The sequence below is a fragment of the Curcuma longa genome, chromosome 13 (assembly GCF_044706935.1).
Source record: "Curcuma longa cultivar G26 ecotype Majalengka, Jawa Barat chromosome 13, ITB_CL_G26_1.1, whole genome shotgun sequence".
In the NCBI taxonomy this organism is placed as follows: Eukaryota; Viridiplantae; Streptophyta; class Magnoliopsida; order Zingiberales; family Zingiberaceae; genus Curcuma; species Curcuma longa.
Genome location: NC_133873.1, coordinates 6,706,577 through 6,726,909, shown reverse-complemented (window position 1 = coordinate 6,726,909; position 20,333 = coordinate 6,706,577). Strand labels below are relative to the sequence as shown.

At 36.6% G+C, this 20,333-nt stretch overlaps 2 protein-coding genes and 1 long non-coding RNA gene across 3 annotated transcripts; 2 read left to right on the top strand and 1 right to left on the bottom strand.

Moving 5' to 3' along the window:
- Window positions 1–5,386: 5,386 nt before the first annotated feature.
- LOC141844219 (uncharacterized) lies at window positions 5,387–12,239 on the bottom strand. The gene is made up of 4 exons (XR_012603119.1): window positions 11,920–12,239; window positions 11,661–11,785; window positions 6,799–6,934; window positions 5,387–5,447 (listed from the first exon to the last, which is right to left on the bottom strand). It is a non-coding gene; the product is annotated as an uncharacterized LOC141844219 (long non-coding RNA).
- On the top strand, window positions 11,861–13,270 carry LOC141844218 (BOI-related E3 ubiquitin-protein ligase 1-like). Its single transcript, XM_074732248.1, has 4 exons — window positions 11,861–11,943; window positions 12,054–12,142; window positions 12,235–12,563; window positions 12,649–13,270. The coding sequence occupies exons 1-4, from the start codon at window positions 11,897–11,899 to the stop codon at window positions 13,150–13,152; spliced, it is 969 nt and encodes a 322-aa protein (XP_074588349.1). The 5' UTR covers window positions 11,861–11,896; the 3' UTR covers window positions 13,153–13,270.
- Window positions 13,271–18,979: 5,709 nt separating this feature from the next.
- Window positions 18,980–19,816, top strand: LOC141844467 (chemocyanin-like). Its single transcript, XM_074732512.1, has 2 exons — window positions 18,980–19,173; window positions 19,259–19,816. Exons 1-2 carry the CDS (start codon window positions 19,017–19,019, stop codon window positions 19,711–19,713), a joined length of 612 nt encoding a protein of 203 aa, XP_074588613.1. The 5' UTR covers window positions 18,980–19,016; the 3' UTR covers window positions 19,714–19,816.
- Window positions 19,817–20,333: the final 517 nt, after the last annotated feature.

Below are 20,333 nucleotides of genomic sequence, written 5' to 3'. Positions count from 1 at the left end.
TTCGACATGGTCAAAGTTTGTTTTATCTTCGTTCATCAATCAAATAAATAAATTTAAATAATTTATTAAATTAAATAAATAAATTTGATATTTATATTTTTAATTCTTTAATATTTACAAATAACAACGTTATCGATAAAATTTTTATCAATATATTAAATAAAAAAATTAAAAATAAATAAATAAATTTATATTATCAAACTGAATAACCAATCAAACAAATTTAAAATATAAAAATTTTAAATAATCAAATAAATTTAAATTAAAAGTTTGATAATATTTAAACGAATCAAGTCCAAGTAAAAAGAAACACTTGAACAATCAATTTAAAAGTTTCATTTATTTTAGATTCAGTTTGGTTTGATTTAGTTACCTTATCAAATAAGTTTGAATACCATAAAATTTTGGATCACTCCAGGGATTATTAGTTTATCTGAAGATGAAATTAATTGATGGACCTAAAGAATTCCAAATTGACTTGTTTACCGAAACTAATAATCACGTTTGAGAACATTCTCATTGTACCCTCTTCCTTTTTTCCTATTCAAAAATTCATTATTTTTAATTTACGTTGTCATTTAGATCTGATAGCATATATACGTTAACAAGACTTCCAAGAGTGTATTAGTTTATCTGGAGATAAAACTAATTGATGGACCTAAAAAATTTTAAATCATTTCAAATCAAAATCAATATACTCCTGAAAGCATCTTTAATGTATACATGCTCTCGTATTTGAATTCGACAGCGTAAATTGAAAATAGTGAAAAATTTGAATTTACAAAGGTTTGATAAAATTTATCACAAATTTATTATAAGGTCTAGAACAATGATATTCACTAATCAATACCACTAATAGATTGACTCTCCATTAGAAAATATCAAACTTTTACATTTTCGAGTTCTTTAGGTTTATCGATTAGTTTGTCTGAAATTGATTGATGGATTTAGAAAACTCTAAATCACCTCAAATTAAAACTAATATACTCTTAAAGTCTTCAATGTATCTATATCCTGATATTCGACAACATAAATTAAGAATAATAAATTTTTAAATGGGAAAGGAATTGTATAATGGAAATATACTGCATGATTTTGATATTATAAAAGTTATGTACGTGTAATGAGAAATCTTGAAACCTACTTATATGGTTTAGTAAAATACTGAAGTTTATTTGATAAGGTAATTGAGTTAAGCACAAAAAAAAATCAAGACAAAAAAAAATAAGTAACTCATGGAGTATACGGGATAAGAAGTGCGGCACAAAAAAATTTAAAATGAAAAAAATTTAGTTGCTCACATGGTGTGCCAGATAAGAAGTGCGGGATAACAACCTGACACACCTTGTGAACAACTAATTTTTTTTCATTTTGATTTTTTTTGCTTAATATTATAACCCAACTCCTAAGCCCTAAAGAAAAAAATCTTAAATGACTTAACTGTAAGCTAACAAATAAATTAAATAAAATAAAAAATGGCATGATTACTATTTCGAACGCCCAGAATACTTTCAGGTGCTTGAAATATTCTACCATGCACCACGCATAGGGTATCAGAAATATATATATATGAGTTCTTATGGAACTTAACATTAAATTTATTTATGAATATTTAATTCATCCTATTTGATTAGTGCGAAATGCCCCTTCTTTGGTTCTAATTAATTGGGTTAACCCAAATAAAGCCCACACTTGAGTTAATGATTGCTGCTTATTGGGCTTCAGGCCCAATTTCAAGCTCTCTCATGAGTCCTAATGGTTGTCCCTTGTATGAAGTTGTTGAACCTCCATCTTGTGCTATATGAATTTTGTTTACCTTTCAATTTGTCTCGTGTGAATTATCGTTTATGTGCACTCGTATTAGACTCTTAGTTTAGAATGAACACTATCAATAGTACCTTTGTTATGTGAGTCGCTATGCGGAGAACACAATGCTTTTGATACATTTGACTTTCGAGTGCTTTAATTGCTAAAATAGCCCTTGTTTGCGTGACAAGTTAAGGTTGACCAAGCTCGGTTTGATTCAAGTTGAGTTTTGATGTCTGATCAATATATATTATTTAGGTGTTAAGTAAGTCCAGATTGATCGAAAACTTAGTGATCGGAAGTCTAATAGGGAAGTTGACAAGAGGAAAGTCCAAGTGGATTAAAATTGACTGAACACTTGGTGATCTAAAGTCCTGGCAAGTCAAGGTTCAGCAGATTCTAGGCAACGACGAAGTCCTGTTTGGTTGAGGTCAACCCAGATACTAGGCAACGACGAAGTCCCAACAAGTTAAGGTTGACCGGATGCTAAGCAATGAAGAAGTCCCGACAGGTCAAGATTGATCGGATGTCAGGCAACGATAAAGTTCTGATAGGCCAAGATTGATCGAATGTTAGGCAACGGGGAAGTCCCGACATGTCAAGGTTGATCGGATGTCAAGCAATGATGAAGTCCTAGAAGGTCAAGATTGACCAGATACCTGGCAACGGGACGTCTTGACAGGTCAAGAATGACCCGATATCATGCAAAAGAAGTCCAAAAATGACAGAGCAAACTTTCAAAGATCATAACTTTTGATTCGGATATCAGAACGAGATGATCTTTGCTGCAAAATACAGCTTTCTCAAAGATATATCATATTACTCAAATCGATTCGATTTATTATGTGTATCAGTCAATTAATTTAGATTAGAATCGAAAAGAAATTAATTGATTTGACTAATCAGGATAATCAGTTGACTGATGCTGTTTTAGAAGCATATAGAAATAAATCGATTTGCCTAATTGACAAATCGATTCAACTAATATTTAAAAATTGACAAAATCAAATAGATTTCAGAAGGTTCAGAAGTCATTATTTAGCCGTTGACTAAATCAGATTGATAGAGGATATCCGACTGTTAAGGTGGAAATCAACTCTAACAACAACCGTATAAATTTCGGATACCAAGTAAAATTTCCGAGTTCTGCACGTGGAGTCACGTTTGAATTAAGATTTTCGTTATGCATTTAAATGACGAGCATAAAATCAAGACGAGAAACGATCAGTAACTATTTATCCCCTCTCTAACTTGCACTGATCCTAACGGATATCGATATTGCTTAGTTGAATGCTAGAATGCAATACTATCAATTTTTGTATAAAGCTTTAGAAATAAGAACCAAACTTGTGATCTTGCTATGATTTTTAGTTTACTTCTCTTTAGCTAGTTGCCTAAGCTATGATTAATTGATATACAATATTCGCATTTGAGAACCAATTATATGTTTCCATGAACATCCTTTTTACATATCTTCGAACTATCTTGGCGGATCCACCTTTGAACTTCAAAGTTAAAGGACTGCTATTTATCCTAGTTAAATTTTAACCCTAAATCCATACTACTATTTTGAGTTTTGGAGTTGAGTTAAAGTCGATTTAGATTTAGCTGTAGTTCATCGACTAGACTTGATGATTAGGATCGAATAACCAACAACCGACCTTCACAATTGATCCATCATTGTAGAGCATCATACTTCATCTACGATATTAGAACTGTGGGCCGCAACACGACCGCTCCATCAAGTGGTAATCCAATCTACTCAAATAATTAATCATATTTCGTACTTGTTTTTTATAATTTTTTTTATCAAATAGAGTATGTGTACTCGAAAATTAAATTATGTCATTTTAGAGAATTCATCAATGACTTTATCGTTGCACTGTGCACCGAGGACGAAGCTTGTGATAATTGATGATAAGTGGATTAACTTGTGAAAATAAATAATGGTAATTAAAAATAAATCTATATGCGACAGACAAATGATGACAATTAATTGGCTATAATCAAATATAAATATTGGTATCATCTTAAAAAATGTTAATGTTTACAATAAACTTGATAATCACATTGGTATGAATTTTAATTAGATTTTGTATTTCACTACTCTCATATTAACAAGACTTATTTTTAAGCTGGCCTAACTTGGGCTGACTATGACAAAGAGGTAATTCAAATTGATCAAACTGATTAAATTGAAATTAAACACTTTTATTAAAAGAAAAGCTTCTAACTTGGGCTGACTATCAAAGATCTAAATTTTATCATCAAAATCTAACTGATAATTAATTCGATCAATTATCAAATTAATCAAATTGTTCTAATTAATTAACTGATGATGATGTCATTAATCGAATTGATATTGAGTAATCAAATTAGACTAATTTATAATTAAATTGCATATTATTCAAGTATATCAATCAATTGATGATATTTCTATTTAATCGATTTGTGAAATTTAAAATTGAAATCGAATTGAATTAGTTGAAAGAATCAATATTTAAATAAAAAATTTTAAAATTTTAAATTAATCAAATTGAAATTTTAAATTCGATCAATTAATTTGATTTAACCAATCTTTTACTTATTTTACTCTCGGGATATGATTGAGTTAATTATTATAAAACAGATTTATTGCAATGGGCAATGGTCGAATAAGTCTGAGATAATACCCTTCTCATAGTGATTAACTGTAGCTTCGCAATTTACCTCCTCACAGATGATTGTGGGATCATGAAATCGATTATGTAGGACCGTTGAGATGACAGATTTTACTTTTTGCTGTCACTAAGACAATCGGAAGGCAATTTACAAGTCATGCCTTCGAACTTGCACCTTCTTTTCCTTTAGACGGCATAGGCATCTCTTTTGACTTTTGAAGGAAGCCTGCCAAAGCCTACAAGCACCCTCTCTTTTGTTTTGTTGCCCTACTTTATCTCTTTTCTCCATTACTTCATCATCTGTCTTGGTGGCTTCCACATCAAAGTGGTGCTCTCTTTCTCCCTCATGAGTTGGCAATGAGCTCACTGCACAAGGAATCAATCACCAATTAATAGTTGTTCAAATTAAAGGAGCAAATAATTGTTAATGGTGGAAGGATGCAGCATTCTTTGCTTTCTGACTCATGGAAAGTAACCTTTGAACTAGCTACCATTAGGGTTCTTCATGCTCTTGTTATTGTTCCACCAACAAGATAATTCCCCACCTTCCAAAGTTGATGTTTACTGATTCCATTAACGCAACTTGTTTGGAAAAAAACTTAAGACTCTACATCACACATTTATTACTATGTTTCCTTTGAGTTGATGGTCCTTTACAACCATTCGCGAGAGTTTCCTACCTCACACGGCTTAATGATCAACTCCCTTTACTCGTGGGACATCTTAATCTACATCTCTATACATCTACTTCTTCCACATTAGCGTGGAATTGGTACATGTAAAACATGAGATCATTCTCTCTGAATTACCTCCTTGTCGAGATGTTGATCATCTTCAACATTGTAAGACCAAGATATAAAAGATTGGATGATGACTTGTGACAATCTCTAATCGTGCCTTTCATATCATTTTCCATAAGGCTTAGGTTCAACATAGTTTCTCTACGATACGATGAGTTTGTTTGCCCTTCTCCAACTTGGCCTGTCAAGGAAGAGTGCAATCTATTAAAATTGGAAATAATGTCACAAAATTCTTTAGCTAAAATGCACAATTATGGTTAGAGAAACTTTATATGTAAGGAGGAAGAATGCTATTGTTTTTTGAGAGATAGAGGAGACATTGTTTATTGAATTCTCACTAAATCCCATACTTTGATTGTATTTGACTCGTTGGCATGCTTATACGATGTGGCACAAGGAACCACAGCGTTTTGCATATGACCTTGTCGCGTGTTCCACACCTCCACTGACTCTACGATGTCTCAAACTCCCTTCGAAAGTTAGATGTGAGAGCAAACCGCATGAATTTCCCCCCGAGTGGCTTATGTGAAAGCCTTTATGAGCAATATGCATTATGTATATGAGTTTTAACTTTTCATTCTAGTGGCTATAATGTGCTTGCTTTGGTCCCTCTTATCCACTCACACCCATAAGCAACTTTAGGTGTGACACATTTCACTCTTTAGGAAGAAGAAACAATGTAGTGGTTTACCTTATCGACCAAATGACATTTATGAAATGATCACTAAACCACTTTGTGGCCAAATGGGCAGATGGAGATGAGCACTAACTAAGAAGCACATGCAATCGAAGAGAGATGACCGAGACTTGGGGCTTTCGACTCAAGTCAAAAATGGAAGGGGTCGCAAAGGCGGTAGAAAGCATTCTAAGGACGAGCACGATGCACAAAAGAATAAGATAGCCATGAAGATGGCACCATCATAATTGCACACCCTTCCAACAAAGCAAACACAGGTGGTTGGATCAGTTAAAGTTCCCTAATTCGTCATCAAGTCAATTAAAGAACATTTGGCCTAACTCAAACAGAGACAATATGGAAGCATGGCATCCTTATCTAACACTAGAGCAAAAGATAGATCTCATCACCCTCAAAATATACTAAGCAACAGTATAAAGAAAATGACATGCATCGCATTCGCATCTTAGTTTCTAAGGCGATTTTTCGGAAATCCAGTGTTGTTAGAAAGGTTTCATTGGGTCCTTTTTACATGATCAGGAATCAGGAAAATAAATTTTTGCAGTTGATAATCTCTAATTGCAAGAAACTGAGACAATTCATGTGCATCTAGCTGCCTTTGTCAGGCTGAGTAAAAGAATACAACCTTAAAGAAGAAGTGAAGGTACAGATCACTGACTAAGTTATTTGACTATTGTGAGAGATATCAAATGAATGATCTGCACAAAAGAAGGCCGATAGACCGTGAAAAACCTAAAAGAAATGGGTCACCATGTGATAAGTTTCCTTTCGACAGGGAAGTTCAAGTGCATGAGCATCTTTTGCTCTTTATTTTATTTTAGTTTAGTTTTTGTACCTGAATTTCCATGACGGTGGTGGATCATGAATGTTTCTGAATGGTTGAAGAGCAGGAATAGGCCATCCACTTCGCAGTCATCTGCACTATTTCAGACAGTGAAGACACAAGAATTTACTGTGGCCTGGAAATGCGCCTGCAAATGTGGAATCATTCAGTCCAATAATGTTCATGTTCTTGGCAAACTTAAATGAATCTTTTCAGGCCTCTAGAAAGCATAAATCTATTGGAGGAACAAGAAATATGACAAGTTATTCCATCTTATAATGATCCATTGAGGAAAAAAAATAAAAAACTTTAAAATGATCTGTCAAGACTTAGTTTAGATTCAAAAGTTGACTCGTTAATTTGTATCAATAACAATAACAACAACTAAGTATTTATCCCACTAAATAGAATATTCAACTATATTTCCATCTACAGGAGGATTGGCGGTCTATTTACTTGAAAAGAAAGTTGAAAAAGATAGATATTTTAAAATAATATACATATGAAAAAATTGAAAAGATAGTCTCAAAAAGCTATTCAATTGGGAAGGAAGAAAATAAAGAAGACAGAAAGAATCAAATTATCAATCAGAATGAAACAGATATATAAATAGTGAGAATAAATAAAGTATGGTATATTAATAAAGGTTTAAAGTGTAAATCAATCTGAATAAAATAAATATAAATAGTAAGTGAAGAAAACAAGAAAATAGAAGGAAAAAAAAATATGTGGTTAGGGATAAGGCTCAAGAGAAGACCACTAGAGCAGAGAAGGAAAGGAAGTTGCGGAGGCACTCTTGTAGCCTCAATCCAATAACAATCACGATATCTCACATCTCCTCCACAAAGATCGACATGGACTCTATAAAAGTGGACAAAGGAGAGATACTAAATATATCTATGACGACCAAAGTTCATTGCAGATGCCCTACCCATTTTGTGATGGCTACATATTTTATAATAAAGTCATCGCAAATGGCTACTAAAAATCTTACAATTGATAGCTAAAGGGTTAAAAGAAAATTTTACAAACGGCGAATAGATCTACTATGTCGTATGGAATTGAATGTTGAATTATGAAGCAAGCACACGAGCAAAAAATAAGAGTCGCAGAGATGAGAATACACAAGGTAAGAAATGAGAACATTAGAAAGAAAGTCAAAATTATACCTATTGAGGAAAAATTTCGAGACACATTTAAGATTGTATGGACACGTACTTAGACGTCCAAGAAATGTCTTAGTTAGGCAATATGAGAACATGATAAATACGTACATTAATAGAGGAAGAGGGAGATCAAAAAAGACTTGGTTAACAACAATAAAACATGATAAAATTCATTTAAATAGAGATAGATGATCTAGTAGAGAATTGAACCCAATGACGTAAGAGTATCTATATTGACAGCTCCACTTAGTAGGTTTGGTTGTTATTGTTGTTGTTGACTATCTGCGATAATGGATTGATTTATGACTAACTCTATCGTAAATTACAATGGAAGAAATGACATTCACAAGTCACAACCTACAATCAAAAAGCCTTGTAGTTTTGTAGTGATGCTTAGGCATTACCAAATGGTAGAGGAGAGGAGTTGCTTCGATGCAAACAACTTGGTGTGTTTTTGCATTGACATAAGCAACTTGCAGAGAAGATGGCAGAGAAATTAGGAGGAAGCAAGAGCCAAGCGAGGAGAATAGCAAAATTAGTAAATTGAGGGGAGAAGGGGGAACAAAGATACCCTCCTTTAAATGTTCTTGTCTCTAAGCGAACAACATTTTTTGATTCTCGCTTACCTTAAGTCTTTTCTAACTTCTCTATCCTTCCTACTCTCCATCTAGGTAAACAAAGGGTTAATCTGGGAGGTCAATTAAAACTAATTTCACTATTTGCAAGATAACAAAGCAATTGAACTTAGTCAAAGCATCAAGGAAAACAAACATGATCAAGAAATATTTTAAATCTACTTCCCACATGATCATACCGAATTAGTTGTCTATCTTTGACTTGTTGGTGAAGATGACAAAGTGCTTTGTGGTTTCACTCTTTCATCTTGTCTCGGACCTAGTTTGGCACATACTGCTAAAATAACTTTATCATATTGGTGTGAGATATAATGTGGCATCTATTTTAAAAGGGGCAAATGGACATTTTGCTCATTGCTTGAGTGAATATGAGCAAAAATAAAAGGACAAGTCAAGTTCCATCTATAAAATTTATGGTGATAAAGAGAGACGAAGGGGAATCCATCTTCCTCGTTTGTCTTTTCTTGCTTTCTTTGGTTGTCGTTGCATTGCTAAGCATATCGGATAAAACTATCTTAAGGCACTTGCATAGAGGAACTTTGTGTATGCCCTGCCCCATTCATATAAATTTTTTCTTAATATCCTTCGAGAAACACTTGACATATCCACTATTTTTTCCTTCATATCAGATGTAGAAGGAAAATGATTTTAGTAGAAATGAGAAGACATTAATCATTCCAATGATCGAGGAATAACCCCTCATTCAGCACACTATTTTATAGACATTAGTACACATATATTAATGTGTTAAATGAAAATTTATCGTTGAAATTCATATATTCAATAGTTACATGAATCTCTTACACTACGAGTCATTTGATTTGTTCTACAAGAACTAGTTCCATGATTAAATATTGTAACGCCAGACATGGAATTAGTTTATGGACATGAAATAGAAGTTTGAAGGATCAAAATTTATATATAGTGATATATATAACATGTACAGAGACAATTTTTTTCAAGTATACATATAAGTGAAAATTCTTTTCATATATTTTAATTATTTAATGATACCTAAAATCTACTATATAATAGTCATATCATATAATCTTATATCAGCCGATGGCCTAGTTACTATAGGAGATACTCTGAAAATATTAAAGAACCAACAAAAATCTAAAAGGCAACATTAGTAGAAGTCTCAATTCTTTGAAAGAAAAAAGAAAGTGCTTTATTGGACATCTCAAACAATTTCATCTGTAGCCATTAAGTAAATTTGACAATGCCACAACTTGATAAAACTATTGTAACAGTAAGTAAATTGAGAAAAGAAAATATTATTTGAGTATGATTTTCCTTATTAAGATTACAAAATATAATATTTTCAAAGAAATCTAGTGAAATAAAGACTATTCATTCCCATTTTTTAGTTTATTCCACCATAATTTTAGACTCAAATCAAATTTATTATTTTGGTCAAAATTCAAAAGAAAAACAAACTCTACAGCATCTTTAGCAAATGCAACTTAAACTTTCTAGACAGAATCGAGATTTCATTTAATTCCCAAAAAAAAAAAAAAAAGTTTGATCACATTATGTCGGCACCCTTGAGGGGTCCTCAACCCTTGGGTCTATTCGGTTGAAATAATGAATAAGTTGAATGATAGATGAGTGTGAATAAAAGGATGATTGAGCAAATAAATGTAAATTATTCTCGATTCTATCAGCACAAGCACATATGCATGTGAGCATGCGAAGGCAAAAGAAGAGACACGGAGCTAGCAACTCTTGTTTGGTCTTTCAAGACGAAGAAAACATAACAAGCATGTGAGCCCAAGAACTTAAGCTGAGAAACCAACCAAAAGAAGGCTCGCAAGCATAGAGTATGACATGTGCTAATATATTATAATATATTTTCAGGGTAGAAAAATAATTCATAAAATATCCTCCTTCATTCTTTCTTCAAATTGTCCAATTTAGGTAGACCAAATATGAGGGATAAATGGGAATCTTTATTCTTCAACTTGTCTATCCTAATTGATTCATCATTCTAACTAAACAAACAAAAGAATGAATATACAAATCCATTCGTCAACTCATCATCCATCCATCAGTCAATTTATCTACACAATCAAATATGCCCCTAGCAACATGTCATGCCATGTCATTAAGAGCAACAATATTTTGCATAAAACTTTCAATCAACGCAGGAACATGTCTAAATCCACTATATAGTTTATAGATTGATGACAGGATCTATGGAGTATTTAATCTACATTATGAACATCAGCTAGCACAATTAGACATTCACACTTCATATCATCTAAAGCAAAAAAAGAAGGTAGATTGCAAGTACCATCATCAGCACCAAAATTAGTTTAAACCTAAAAACATCTTAATCGCGTTATGAATGATCAATGCCTATTGCGTTGAGCATATAGATTGAAACAATTAACTTCTTATAATACCACAGTTGTTTGTGTCAACCCAAGAAATTTCTGAAACCCTTGAGATCACCGAATGCACATATAGAGCAATTATATAAATTTGACCCCAAAAAATTAAAAGTATGCATAATATAATATACTCTAATTGATGTCATGCATATATATGGAGACCTTGGAATATAATGCCTTGCTGGTTGGGATGCTCTGTAGGGTTAAACTTGGCGAGGTAAATGATGACACAGTGAAACTATATTAAAACAACACGAAAATGTTGTCCTTCTCTCATAAAACTACTGGTTGAATTATTCATCTGCACTAAAATCCAAGAATAATAAATGCTGTATCAAAATGGGTCACACTATACAAACACCATTTTAATTTTTAACTCAACTTTGAAAGGTGAAGAATTGGCATTTAACCTGCATTTATTGGTTTTCTAAGAAAAAGGAAAGGTGTCAGGTCTTAAGCTTGGACTCCACTCGAAGGCCAAGAAAGAGAAGAAGTAACAGCACCCAATAAATATGATAGCAAACAAGAAGAGCATCTATGGAAATCCATGCAGCAACCACAACAACGGCAAGCACAATGACTGGCTTAAGAAATCTCAGCATCACATGAGACACTGTTAATGAGGAAAGTGGATCGATTTATTCAAAGCAAAAGGAAAGAAAAGGAAAGAAACTTACATGCTGAGCGCCATCATAATCTCCCTCTCTCTCTCTCCGCCGCTCCTTGAGGAGGAGTAAAAGAAGTCATCTTTGGAGTGTTTCGGTCGTTTCCATCGCATTTATCTCCGTTTTTGCTGCTATTCCTGCAATGAATTGAAGACGACGAGCGAGGTGGAGGAGGCGACGACGACAACGAAGAAGAAGAAGAAGTGCTGTGGAAGCTACAAAAAAGTTCGCATTCAAAGCTTTTAGTAATGGCTGTTCATTCTCGACGCACCTGTAACTTTCCATTCCTGAATGGGTAATCAATCGATCCTCTATCCGTTCAAGTTCCGATCTTGAACGGTTTCTTTCTCAAAGTCGAATTTTGCTGGTTTTTTGGGGCGAAATTTGATTGCTGGATTGACGCAGAGGCGAGCGAGATAGGAAAGAGATGGACTTGCCTCGAGCTGCTACTGGATTTGTTGATCCTTCTGCGTTGTTGCTCTCCGATGGAGGAGGTGAGAAAAGCGGCTCCTTTTTTTTGGTGTTCCTGGGTAGTTTTGCTGTTGATTTGGTTCGCTGATGGAGGTGTGATGGTTTCCTTCGACAGCTCCGACGAATCCGAGGAAGAGAGGTGCAGAGAGCATCGTCAACCCAGCAGTGCCGATGCCGCGACCACAGAACGGCTCCGTTGATCTCTCATCCCGGCATCTACACCACAGTTCAACCCCGTTTTCACCTCCGGTGATCGTGAGTCTCGCACAGGTACCGAGCCACCCGGCTCCGGTTGTGTCCACTGAGATCCGCCTCGCCTTGGAAGAACAATACCAACAGCAAAACCAGAACATGCCCAACCCGCTTCTCTGCTCTTCCTCTTCCCTCCTAATTTCCCGAATCGACCAACAGAAGCAAGAAATCGAGGAATTACTTCGTGTCCAGGTACCACCTCTCCCGATCCCTTCTCTGATTGATCGATTCGTTCGATTAGGGTTTGGAAAACTATCTTATACCTTTCCTTTTCCAGGGCGAGCAATTTCAGATCGCGCTGGCCGAGAGGCATCGGAGGCACTACCGATCTTTACTATGCGCCGCAAGAGCAACCGTCGCGAAGCGGATCCGGGAGAAAGAGGCGGAGCTGGAGCGGGCAGCGCAGCGGAGCGCCGAGCTCCAGAACCGCCTCGTCCGCCTCCGAAGCGAATCGATCGCGTGGCAGGCCAAGGCGATGGCCGACCAGGCGATGGCGGCTTCACTCCACGCGCAACTCCAGCAGGCCTTGGCGGCGGCCGCGGCGCTGTCCCAGGCGCGGAGTGGCGACACGCCGCAGGCGGAGGATGCGGAGTCGGCCATCGTTGACCCGAACCGACTCGACCAGGCGCGAACATGCCGCTCCTGCCGCCGGCAGCCTGCTACGGTGGTGCTCCTCCCCTGCCGCCACCTCAGCCTCTGCGACGCCTGCGACGCCGCCGCCGGGGACTGCCCGATCTGCCAGTGCAACAAAACCGGCAGCGTTCGCGTCTTCCTCGCCTGATGCTTCCAATCCCAACCGTCCAGATCTGTCGATAAATTTTATTTTTCAAAAAATATAAAAAATATATATAATTTGTAATTAGTTTTAAAATAAAAGAAAAAAAACGAACTCATTTAAATTTGTGTTATTTTACCTTTTTCATGCTTAAATTTTGATCAATTACACTCCAGTCCATAATTTTTACAAAATTATAAAATTAAGTCAACATGATGATCCATAAGAAATCATAATAGAGTTTCAATTTAATAAATAAACATAAATAAAACCTATTTTATTTTTTAAAATGATTGAAATTTCTCTCTTTGTCAAATTTGAATGATGATTTCTCTATGGAGTAAATGTTTTTCCTATTTAGTTAAATAAAATAATTTTAAAATATGTATTTTAAATTAATAAATGATAAGTATCCATTGTTCTATTGCAATAATGATCATTGCTTTTCTATTTCATTCTATTCTAGCCGATTAGATAATATAAATGAGTTAGATGGGTAGGTCTTGAAAGAGAATGATTAATCGATGTAAATTGAGCTAGGTAAGCCAAACAAACTAGTAAATTTTTAATCAATTCAATGCAATGAAAGCTCATCCTAGACGACTAATCAATTCAATCCTTGGCCAAGTTTCCAAACTTTCTTATTTCAATACTAAATGTTAGTTTCATATTGCCATACTATCGAGGGTAGGGATGATAATGAGGCGGGTACACCCGCTACCTATGCTTATTTTTGTTCAACTAATTAGGTATTTGACCCACTAACTACCTACATTGATCTCAAAATTATAATGATCTACATTCAATTCTTAGGGTTCACCTATCAAGGTGTTAACCATGATCAATGGACCCGTTATACTTGACGATCGATTAAGTTCTAGGAACCATTAGTTAGTTAGTTTGGATATCATTTCATCCCCTCATTAGACACCAATTCATTCAAAAAAAGACAAAAGTATAGCCCTAGATTTTAGCTATGCAAAATCTTCTTCTAGCTAAATAAGTCAAAACTAATGACATCGCAACAATAATCGCATAGCAAAAATATTATGATCAATAGGGCTATTGCTCACCTAAACAATCAACAAAATTTTTTTGTTGTGGTGAGTGAACTAGATTTGTAGGCAACTTCACACCAAACATTCAAAGAAATAGGAAAGAAGTTCCAAGGTCCCCATTCCTTGTGGGGTATTTGAAGCCTTCTTCTTTGTTTGCTAGCGATTTAGTGAGACAGCGATATAATTGCCTTGTTAAGTGAGAGCGGTAGCAAGTCTTCGAAAAGGTAGAGCTAATGGTTTGAAAATTTTGTTTAGAGAGGCACAATTATCTTAGAAAAGGAGCTTCCATTAGCAACTACATGGTTAGTTGAAGAAAGAGTTGATATTATCGAAGAATATATTGAAACCGGTATTATCGGGGAATATGTCAATGGATGAAGATGCTTATGTGGTCTACTATAGGAAGCTTTCAATCATACCAAGGATAAGTTCAATACAACTCTTTGATCATCCCGATCGACCTCCAAATCTCATCATTCAACTCGACCTCCCAAAGCTCCTCGTCTAGCTTAGCCACTCGAGCTCTCTGTCTAGTCTGGTCTCCTTAGTCCTGTATCTAGCTTGGCCTAAGTCTATATTAGTAATGGTCTCAGGTTGGTGTAGCCGTACAACACTAGTAACAACCCCTCTATAACCATCATATATAGTCAACAATAGAAAAACAAAACAGTTGAAATAGTATAAATATCCCTTATTTTTCTAGGAGATTGTGGTCGTGATCTTCAAGAACTCTTTGCTTTTCTTGCCCTGTAAGTACTTAGGTATGAGCATCATCCACAAGTTTAAAATCTCTCTTCGATTTGCAATCTGTACTCTACTTTCGTTTCCACTACACCCTATTGATTTAAGTATCAGTGATCTGGTAGGATTATTTAATGATTATGTGGATAGCATGTAGAGGGGGTTCATAAAAATGGGATAAGTATAATTATTGATTAATTTTTCTTTTAAAGATTCCTTCGAGAATTCAAAAACTCGACCCTCTCTGCTCCGGTCTCGGCAAACTCCTTGCAGCATGTGCCGACCTCTTGCTCCAGTCTCGACAAGCTCCCTGTAGCATGTGCCGATTTCCTATTTCGGTCTCGGTAAGCTCCCTACAACAGGTGTCAATCCTCCTGCTCCGGTCTCGGTAAGCTCCTTGCAGCATATGCCGACCTCTTGCTCCGGTCCTGACAAGCTCCCTGTAGCATGTGCCGACCTCGTGCTCCTGTCTCGGCAAGCTCCCTGCAGCATGTGCCGATTTCCTGCTCTAGTCCCGATAAGCTCCCGACAATATGTGCTGAAATATGTGCTGACCTTTTGCTCCGGTCTCGGCAAGCTCTCTGTAGCATGTGTCGATCTCCTGCTCCGGTTCCGATAAGCTCCCTGCAGCATATGCCGACCTCTTGCTCCGGTCCCGGCAATTAAGCTCCCTGCAACATGTGTCGACCTCCTGCTCCGGTCCCGGCAAGCTCCCTGCAGCTTGTGCCGACCCCCTGCTCCGATCTCGACAAGCTCCCTGCAGCATATGTCGATCTCCTGCTCTGGTCCTGGCAAGCTTCTTACAGCATGTGCTGACCTCATGCCTCAGTCTCGGTGCACTCCTTGCATCACGTGTTGACCTCATGCCTCGGTCTCGGTATGTTCCCTGCCTCACGGGCCGACCTCATGCCTCGGTCTTGGTACGCTCCCTGCCTCACGCCTGATCTCGTGCCTTGATCTCGATATGCTCCCTACATCACGGGTCAACTCTTAGAGCGAGATTCTTATATAGAAACATGGTCGTCCCGCCCAATCCGGGGAACCCAGAGCCATTTCTATCGAAGAGGTATGAACGCATTCTCAAAATATATAAAAACTGACGGAATCTTACTAGAGAGGAAGAGGTATATCAGAATATTTCTCCAATGGATGCTAATATTTCGGAGATCAACTACTATAAAAAGGTAACTCATGCTTGTGAGTACAGGTACGCACACATCAATCCTAACTTTCTCACACCGAACCCTAACTTGAACGTCGAAGTAGCTTGTCGGGATCCACCTCTGCGTCATTCTAACCTTCTTTTTAAGTGTTTTGTAGATCTTTTCTTCTCTTTCCGTAACTTCACCTCAGAAGCATACATGCATATCGGCAATCCTTAAATCAGTGTTAGAATCATCCTACGATGTATTAACTGAAACAATCAAAGAGACTTTGTCGGATAACTCTGTTGCCCTCTTAAACTCATTCTAGTGTGCACAGGGGTCGAACCTCTCAACCACATGCGGACAACTCCCATCTCAATAGTCATCATGTCCGCCGGTCTATGGATCATCGCCACCACTTGAACATTTGATTTAGTACTCAATTCAACTCAACTCAAGCCTACAGTGAGCCTAAGTAAATAATTTATTTATTTAATTTTCTTTGATTAAAATAAACAAATAAATAGGAAATTTTTTTGAATAGTTTTATGTCCTTTTGAGGGTACTTTGGTAACTTTAGTTTCTCGCATTAGCAACTCATTGCCTAAACCCTTGCTAAAAATTATCATGAATTCTATACTAAGATTTCTAGTTGGGCTAGGCCACTGTTGGGCTGACTTCAATCTGGCCCAACAGGCCTAAAATCACACTCTGAATTATTTTAATTAATAAATGAGATTTAAAGAATTAATCGCAAAGATCAAAAGTTTAATTCAAAGACTAAGAATAAAGATCTATTAATTATGATAAAAAGGATTTAAGTGAGTTTGCTGGAAGATGAAACAGTGAAATGGCTGTTAAACACACTTAAAAGAGCTATTTATGAAAAAGTTTAGGTTAGAAATGTTTATATATATAAGATACAGACAAGTAAATAATTAATTTAATTTAATCTGAAAAATAAAAAATAAGTATGATATTTTATATATATATATATATATATATATATATATATAGAGTTTTGCTATCCTGAGCGGGTTCTTACGCGCCCCGTGCGCGACTCCTCCGACGTTCGCGCGCTTCCGCCGCCCGTTCATCGCCGTCCGACCATCGCCGGCCGCCGGACCGGATCCGTTGGAACCGCAACTCGACGGCGCACATATCGGCATCGAATTTCAACCGGATTGGGCCGAAATCCGATCGGAATTCCGGCCGAAACACGGCAGCAGTGGCTGGCGTCGCTGTCGCCCGGAATTCGGTCGGATTCCGGCCACCGCTGGACCGCCGGCGAGTTGCGGTTCCAACGGGCCCAGTCCGGCGGCCGACGGTGGTCGGACGGCGATGAACGGGCGGCGGGAAGCGGCGGAGGTCCGAGGAGAAACACTGTGCAATTGCGATTTTTTGGACGGCTGAGATTGAGCGCGCGATCGGATGAACGGCTGGGATGGAAGTGCTCACGGGCGCTCAGCATAACAATTCCGTATATATATATATATATATATATATATATATATATATATATATATATATATATATATATATATATATAGTTCTGATATCCTACACAATTTCTCGTGCACGAGCTATTGTTCGCGATTGAATACGTGGGGCACCCAAATCACTTTCGAGCGCTCTGACTCATCTTGACGTGCACTCAGTCACAGACGCTATGCATACGGGAACGCGCACAACATATCACCAATGTGTGTGTATATATATATATATATATATATGTGCTACACACCTGTTTGTGCGTGCAACATCTGCTATAGAAGATTCTAGGCGCTTGGAATAGAAATAGTATCATTTTATAATTTTTTTTACTTATAGTTAAGTCATTTAGGATTTTACCTTTAGGGTTTAGGGGTTGAGTTATAATATTAAACATTAAAAAAATTAAAATAAAAAAATTAGTTGTTCACGGGGTGTGCTTGATAAGGAATGCGAGACAATAACTCGGCACACCTGTAAACAGTTAAATTTTTTTCATTTTGAAATTTTTTATGCTTAATACTATAACTTAACTCCTAAATTCTAAAGGAAAAAAATCTTAAATAGCTTAACCGTAAATAAAAAAATACTACTATTCATATTTGGAACGTCCGAACTCTTCTATCACGCCACACCATGTGGGCACAAACAGACATGCAGGATATCAGATTCGTATATATATGCAACGGTAGGACCATGGAAGTCGACTATTGGTGATCTCAACGTAAATACTTCTCAGATTTACTCTAATAGTCGATGGAAAACTTTGTAAGCAACTATTATGAACTATATATTTATAAGCAATATTCACATAATCATACTCATTAAAAAAAACTCATATCACACTTGTAAATAAACAAAAAGAATTCTAAGCAAATAAATTTGCAATATCAAACTCACTAACTAATCAAATTACTTTTAAAACATAAAAGTTTCAAATAAACTATAATCCAGAGCTCAATAACATCTAATTAAATCAAACTCAAATTTTGAATAAAAAATCAAACTAAGGTTGAACAACCATACATATTTCAACAACTTTATTCATTTTAACTTATCAACAATCAATCTTAAATAATATAAAGGTTGGTTCAATGTGACTACATTTTACCTCACTTCTCTTAAGAATTAGAATTAGGTTTAGGCAAATTAAAACCACCAAGGAGGAGGAAAATAATTAAATTTAATTATCAATGATTCAATTGCATTAGGTACACCAAAGCCCTAGAAGCTGGTGAATAACTGATATCTACTCATTAGTTTATCAATAAACGATCCAACCATTCAACAACAACAATAATAATAATAATTATTATTATTATTATTATTAGGAGATCAGTTTTGCTGCCTATATATATTTAGGGTTTTTCCATTGGCTCATCATGTTCATTGCTTTAGATTCTACTGAAAACCTGCAGTGTAGTTCAGGGAGCTGATGGCTTTGGAAGCAGCTCTTCTTATCTTTCTTGCAGCAGCCGTTCCGGCGGCCGTCGCCACCGACTACACCGTCGGCGGTTCGCAAGGGTGGAACAGCGGCGTCGATTACAGTTCATGGGCTTCCGGGAAAACCTTCAACGTGGGCGACACCCTCCGTAAGCAATTCTTAATTAATTTCCGAATTAATGCACAGTAACACGGTAAAATCTCATGCGATTTGGTCCGTCGGCCGGCGGCCAGTTTTCCAGTACAGTCCGCTGCACAGCGTGGCGGAGGTCGGCGAGTCGGACTTCAACGCTTGCTCCGCCAGCAACTCCGTCCAGACCCACACCGACCGGAGCACCAGGATCAGCCTCACCGCGCCCGGCAGCAGGTACTTCATCTGCGGCACGTCCGGCCACTGCTCCGGGGGCATGAAGCTGGCCGTCACCGTCGCCGCTTCCGGTTCGTCTGACGACGGCTCGACGGCACCGAGCTCACCGTCGTCTTCCTCAGGGACGACGACGCCGACGGTGACGCCGACTACTCCAAGCTCATCGTCCGACGACGCTCCTCCGTCGACGATTGCCGGTGGAAGCAATGGCGGGATCGCGCTTGACGGAGGCAGATGGAACGCAGTGTGGCTTTGTGGCTTGGTGGTTGTGGGACTAGATCATGATGGACTAGTTTACGATGAAACCTATTATTATATTTGATTATGACCTGATCGGATGAGGCCGTTGGGATGACAGATTTCATCTTATGCTTAAATGTTTGATTATGGGAACAATAAGATGAGTGCAAGGTTATTCATTGCTACTGAAGTTTCTTAATACTTTTTTTCTAATTTTTTTTATAATTCAAATATCAACTTTCATAAAAAAATTTCATCAGTTATCAAATAAATCGAGAAGCATAGATAGATCATGCTGATTCAGTCTCACATAAGTTTTCTCACTGTTGACTTGATCGTTGAAGAAATCACGTTGGTCATATCGATGTCTACTATAATTGATGTTCGGATGAAATTAGAAAATGTTGGACAATCTTTGTTGGAGATAGAAGGAAATTTTTCTGAATTGAAATTACGTAAGAATTAATTTCAGATTTATCTGTTAAGATAATTTGAACGGATAATCTCAAACTGTCAAATGAACTATTTAAGATGACTTCATTATCTGAAAAAATTGAGTTGTCTTGTATGACATAGCTAACTCGATAGAATATAAAGAGAATAATCTTTTGTATATGATTCATTGAATTTGTACATATAAGATGACTTATACTATATAGTTAATATTTTAAAATTTTTAAAATTTAATTAATCAATTATTTA

Coding starts and splice junctions, on each gene's coding strand:
- LOC141844467 (XM_074732512.1), top strand. CDS start 19,017: ATGGCTTTGGAAGCAGCTCTTCTTATCTTTCTTGCAGCAGCCGTTCCG. Junction 19,174..19,258: donor CAACGTGGGCGACACCCTCC/GTAAGCAATTCT, acceptor GCCGGCGGCCAG/TTTTCCAGTACAGTCCGCTG.
- LOC141844218 (XM_074732248.1), top strand. CDS start 11,897: ATGGCTGTTCATTCTCGACGCACCTGTAACTTTCCATTCCTGAATGG. Junction 11,944..12,053: donor AACTTTCCATTCCTGAATGG/GTAATCAATCGA, acceptor GGATTGACGCAG/AGGCGAGCGAGATAGGAAAG. Junction 12,143..12,234: donor GTTGCTCTCCGATGGAGGAG/GTGAGAAAAGCG, acceptor TTCCTTCGACAG/CTCCGACGAATCCGAGGAAG.